At 44.6% G+C, this 6,149-nt stretch overlaps 2 protein-coding genes across 2 annotated transcripts; both read left to right on the top strand.

Moving 5' to 3' along the window:
• Positions 1-770, top strand: CYBJADRAFT_27836 (uncharacterized protein). The gene has a single exon (XM_020217621.1). It carries the CDS (start codon positions 109-111, stop codon positions 592-594), a length of 486 nt encoding a protein of 161 aa, XP_020068814.1. The 5' UTR covers positions 1-108; the 3' UTR covers positions 595-770.
• Positions 771-945: 175 nt separating this feature from the next.
• On the top strand, positions 946-5,686 carry CYBJADRAFT_178413 (PPN1 endopolyphosphatase family protein; the record flags this gene model as incomplete). Its single annotated transcript, XM_020216927.1, has 3 exons — positions 946-1,009; positions 1,046-2,227; positions 4,998-5,686. The coding sequence occupies 3 exons, from the start codon at positions 946-948 to the stop codon at positions 5,684-5,686; spliced, it is 1,935 nt and encodes a 644-aa protein (XP_020068815.1).
• Between the last annotated feature and the right edge of the window lie 463 nt (positions 5,687-6,149).

The following is a 6,149-nucleotide window of genomic DNA, read 5'->3' on the forward strand; positions in this document are numbered from 1 at the left end:
TCCATGGAGCCATGGCCGTCCCGGCACGGATTTTACGTAAACACACTGGCGGCGTATCAAGTGGCTAACCCACGCTCAAGTGTCATCGGTATGTTATAGCCCACACACATGTTATGTCGTCTATACAGGAGCAGTCGTACCCCCCCCTCCAGTCGAAGTCTTAAACGACGAGCTCCTGAGAAACGTGCTCCACAGCGGATCCACCCGCTGTGGAGTCCTCAAAGCAAACACACATGCTGTGAACCTCACATGTTAACCCCTAATGAAGGCCTCATCACTACCACACAGTCAGTCCAATGGCCAATCCCAAAAGAACCCTACAGCCGTTTCAGAAGGGCACGTTTTCAGGTGTTTTACCCTTTCCGTAATAAATTGGCAGAAAGAGCGACAGTTCAACTACATAAACGACAGATCTATGTATCTGCATTGTTGCAAAAGGTACACCTCACTGGCATGTGCAGTTCAACTCCGAGCGTGGGCGATGAGCATGTTAACTATGTCTTTCTGGCGATGTTGCCAATTGCCCAACTGCCAAGTTATGTACTGGTTCAAGGTACCACACAATGTGCAGCACGGGCTGAAAAGCTTTCTTGACACTCAAGCTCGTTGATTATGACTTGGCTTGAGCTTCATTGTCTCAATATAATTCCTAATTGGTGTTGATGTGCGGTTCAAGGCAACAAAGCATCAACTTGCAGATGTGCAATTGAGTATCAACAGGCCCACGAGGCTCCCACGTTGCACTGGGAAATGGCCCTCAGACGTATTAAGTAGGTGACGCACACCTATATGAATCTCCTATACAGGTGATAAACAAACACTGCTCGTGAGAGATCTGCAACCACCTTATTATACGTCCAGCCCAGGGTATATAAACGTGCTCGGAGGATCTTCATCATCCCATAGAACCCGTTAACCTTGAAATCCAAACAAGTAACCGATACCATGAGATTGGCAATTCTTGCTCAATTGGCTGCTGTGTCTTTCGCTATTCCAGCAGACCTCAACAGTTTGCTGTCAGGGAACTGGCCATCAAATGGACTAGGCCCGTCAGATGAGCAGATCGTTGCTCAAACTATTCGTTCCATCAACTCTCTCTACACAAACTCTTCGATGCTGGATAAATGTCAGCAGTGTAAGGCAACACTGGACATTGGTAAGGCAATTTCCCTCACCAGACCAGACCTGGTTCCAGAGGTCTTTATTGATTGGTGTACAACCCATAAACTGGACTCTGCTGCAAATTGTAAAACATACTATTCGAGAAATACCGTTGTGGCCTCCCGTACTGGTACGGACTTCACAAACTTGTTACAATTGATGGATCCTTTCTCATTGGATGGTGATTATCTGTGCTACTACAAGATGAAGAAGCAGTGCTCCTTGCCAGAGCTTCCAGAGATTGACCTTTCATCCTGGTGGCCTGCAAAGGAAGACATTGCCAAGGTCGCACCAGCACCAGGCAATGAGACCTTTAACGTTCTCCACGTTTCAGATTTCCACATCCAGTTGGACTACGCATTGGGTTCTGAGGCAAACTGTACTACCAACGGTATGTGTTGTACCACACATACATGGAATGCGAACCAAAAACCCGATTCTGTTGACAACTCGGATCTCAAGTTCTTCGATTCTTACTATGATGAAGATGGAAATTTCCAATTGGGTGATGATGTCACATCGGATGTCTTCAACTCCAGTGTCTGGGTACCGGCACAGGAATTTGGGGCCTACAAGTGTGATTCTCCAGAGTTGTTGATCAATTCTTCTCTGAAATCGATCGCAGCGTACCAGGAGGAGAATAATCTAGACTTTGAATTCGTCATCTTCACTGGAGACATGATCGACCATGATGAGCTGGAGCATACAAACTATAACATGACCATTGAATCTCAGGAGCTCATTATCAGAGACATGAAGAAGTACTTCAACGATACACCTGTGTACTCGGTGCTAGGTAATCACGACACATTTCCATACGGTCAGCTAGCATCTGAGGCCTCAGGACATACCAATTTATACGACTGGAATGAGGATCTGCTTGCAGACCTGTGGGTTGGTAACGGATGGATTCCATTTGAAGATTACCAAGAAATCAAGAAACACTATGCAGGTTTCTCTGTTGAAACCAAGCGTGGTTTAAAGGTCATTGCAATTAATTCCAACACATACTACCAAAAGAACTATTACTCATACTGGAACATGACTGAAGATTTTGACCAGTTTGGTACTTTGAAATTTATCATAGATGAACTTTTAGAATCAGAGGCTAAGGGCCAAAGAGTTTGGTTGATGGCCCACATTCCGTTCGTCGACTACGATACACTGCCTATCCAAGCAGAGATTTACAAGCAACTTATTACCAGATTCTCTCCATACACCATTGCAGGCTTGTTCTTTGGACATACTCACCAAGATCAGTTCAATGTCTTGTATGCGAATGACCACAAGAGTGTGGATGATGCCATCATGAACACTTGGATCTCACAGTCAGTCACACCACTCTCCAACTATAACCCTGGGTGGAGATACTATGAGGTTGACTCAACAACATTTTCAGTCATGAACTCCTACAACTTTTATGCAAAGTTGAATGAGACTTTTGCAGACGATGGTGCTGAACTTACCTGGGAGTTCGAGTATTCAGCTAGAGATGCCTACGATCCAGACCATAAATGGCCAGCAAATGCTCCGTTGAACGCAACCTTCTGGGCAACTGTCGCAGAGGATATCAAGGAAAGTAACTCCACGAACCAACTGTACTCCGGTTACTCTTACAGACTGTCACCTTTTGTTCCCCAATGTTCCTCCGGAGACTGTGATACCAACTACTGTTATGTTTCCTCGTTCAACATCAACGATTACAACAACTGTACCGCTGAGCTCAACTGAGCCAGATTTATACCCCTTCTGTTTAACTTAAACCTCTAAAAGTATACATTTTCTTGTTATTGATTAGCTCTCATCTTCTCTGGAGTGCCCATAGTTTCTGTATTAGGAAAACACACTTTATACTACTCTCTATATGATTCTTCCTACCGGGAACACCACCACCAGAGAACTAAGCATATATCCCAGCTACTGTATAACGGCACTTAATAATACGTGACGGACCGAGGGCTCTATGCTCACCTACCGTTCAGCATACCATTTAAAGGAAAGGTGTGATGGCATATCGACACATGGCTCTTTGATTGTTACTGTAGCGACGAAATTTGTGTAAACACGCAATGCAACTCTAAATGTTGGTGTCCGGATGCATTCTGGCGTCACATACGCACGTGAGCTACGAATCTGCTCATCTTCACCAAGTTCTACAGCGTACAATAAGGAGCTTCAGGGCCTATGGGATGTCACTGATGTGCAGTTTTGCTCTGATGTTCCATCAGTGTGCCTCAAATAAGACTTATTTCCGGTGTATAGCGTAGTGTGTCGATCAATCGATCAGTTTTCCGTCAATGAATTACCCTTTGTAGCAGAGCACGTTTTCTGTACAATATCAACAAATCAGATGCAAACTCGAAGATGATGATCATAGGCTTGCACTACCAGAAGGATTAGCATACGTGCATTTCACCATCAAACAGTGAACATTACGAACACAGTAGGCTAGGTGGCTCCTAATTGCTGATCATTTGGTGTAGCACTCCTTGTGTCTGTCCTCACGATATATAAATACCCAATATTCAACGCTTCGTGGAGGATTCCAATTATGAACCCAAACACCATGATGATGATTACTGGTATTACCGGGATCTTAGTGATCATATGTGTCGTGGCTGCTGGTGGCCTCGACACCATATTGTCTGACCAATGGCCTAGCAATGGTCAGAAGCCAACGGATGAGCAAATCATCCAGCAAACATTGCACTCATTGACGAGCTTATACTCTAACACCACCAATTTGGATAAATGTCAACGGTGTAAGTCAACCTTGGATATAGGCAAGGCCATTGCACTGACCAATCCCGAATTGGTGGCTCCAATATTCATTAAATGGTGTGAGATGACTAAACTGGGCTCTGCTGCTACTTGCAAAAACACATATTCAAGACATACTGTTGAAGCCTCAAGAAGCGGCTCTGACTTTGCCAATCTCTTACAGCTTATGGACCCATGGTCCGTCGATGGTGATTACCTTTGTCATTTCAAGATGAAGAGCCAATGTCCCTTACCAGAGCTTCCAACCATTGACCTCTCATCATGGTGGCCTGCCAAACCTGAATCACGTATGACTGCACCAACACCTGGAAATGAAACCTTCAACGTGCTTCACGTTTCTGATTTCCATATTGAGCTCGACTATACGCTTGGCTCAGAGGCCAACTGTACCACCAGTGGGATGTGCTGTAACCCCCATAGCTGGAACAAGAATGCAAAACCAGACTCCATTGACAACCCGGATTTGAGATTCTTTGACTCGTACTACACGGATGAAGGGGTGTTCCAACTCGGAGAAGACATCACTTCAGAGGTGTACAACTCAAGTGTGTGGACACCTGCTCAAGAATTCGGCTTCTACCAGTGTGACTCGCCAGAGCTTTTGATCAATTCCTCTTTGAAATCGATTGTCGACTATCAGCTCAATAATTCCATGGAGTTTGACTTTGTTATCTTCACTGGTGATATGGTTGACCATGATGAGCAAGAACACATCAGCTATCAGTCCACCATTGAGTCCCAGGAACATGTTTTGAGAGATCTTAAGAACTACTTCAAAGATGTGCCAGTATATCCTGTGCTTGGTAACCATGACACATTCCCGTATGGACAGCTTGCGTCTGAGGCCTCAGGCCATAAGAACTTATACGAGTGGAACGATGAATTGATGGCCAGTATATGGATTGGCAATGGCTGGATTCCTTTCGATGACTACGATCAGATCAAGAAGCACTACACTGGCTACTCAATCCAAACCAAACGTGGGTTGAAGGTCATTGCCCTCAACTCCAACAGCTATTACACTGCAAACTACTACAATTACTGGAACATGACAGATGGAATCGACCAATTCGGGACCTTGAAGTTCCTCGTTGATGAGCTTTTGGAGTCTGAGGCCCAAGGCCAGCGTGTGTGGGTCATTGCCCATGTTCCACCAAATACTCAGACGCTTCCAACTCAAGCAGAAGCTTACAAGCAGATCTACTCGAGATTCTCGCCATCAACTATTGCTGGACTGTTCTTTGGCCATACACACCAGGATCAATTCACCATGTTGTACGCCAACGACAACAAGACCATTGAGGATGCAATCATGAACACCTGGATTATTCAATCTGTTACCCCATGGGTTGGGTTCAACCCAGGGTGGAGATACTATGAAGTTGATACGGAAACTTTTTCCATAATGAACTCCATGAATTTCTACACCAAGCTCAACGAAACCTTTGGCAACGACGGTGCTGAGCCTGTTTGGGAATTCGAGTATTCTGCTAGAGAAGCATACGATCCTCAGAGTACTTGGCCAGCAGATGCTCCATTGAATGCCACTTTCTGGGCTACCGTGGCTGAAAGTATCAAGAAGAGCAATGAAACAGCACAGTTGTATTCTGATTTTGCTTATAGACTGTCTCCATTTGCTCCAGACTGCTCAGACGGTGAGTGTAAAGAGAACTACTGCTATGTCTCGTCATTCGGCGTCAATGAATATGAAAAGTGTGCTGGTGAAGGCTCTATTGATTCCTAAGAAACTGCTTCTATATGCTTTTCTCTCTTTTTTTTATCTTAGCTCTATAATCCACAGTATAAAACATATATCAGTATAGCACGATGTAGATTTCAATTCTGAGGACCCACCAATTGACAACACCGTTCATTTCCACCTACAAAAGCCTCATAATTGACGATATTGATCTCTTAGTAATCTTCTCCGGGCAAAATACAATGGTGTCTATGCGCAGTAAGCTGCATACAACATTGACAATATTGAGATTTGAAGCCATGACAGGGCACCAAGATGAAGCCTGTGATGAGCGAGAAACATCAGCTGGTCACCAGAATGAACAATTGACCTGAAGCTACCTTCAATGAGCAATTAACTGTCTCCATTTCTGAATGTCTTCCACCTAGGATTGACAAAGATTGGCGCATCTCATATGCAACCTCTCGAACCCAGGTGAGACTGTTGATCTACAAGAATCAAAACCCTG

This window comes from Cyberlindnera jadinii (assembly GCF_001661405.1).
Source record: "Cyberlindnera jadinii NRRL Y-1542 unplaced genomic scaffold CYBJAscaffold_14, whole genome shotgun sequence".
In the NCBI taxonomy this organism is placed as follows: Eukaryota; Fungi; Ascomycota; class Saccharomycetes; order Phaffomycetales; family Wickerhamomycetaceae; genus Williopsis; species Williopsis jadinii.

What these genes read in the sequence shown, in the direction of transcription:
- CYBJADRAFT_27836 (XM_020217621.1), top strand. Translation starts at nt 109, where the DNA reads ATGTTATGTCGTCTATACAGGAGCAGTCGTACCCCCCCCTCCAGTCGA.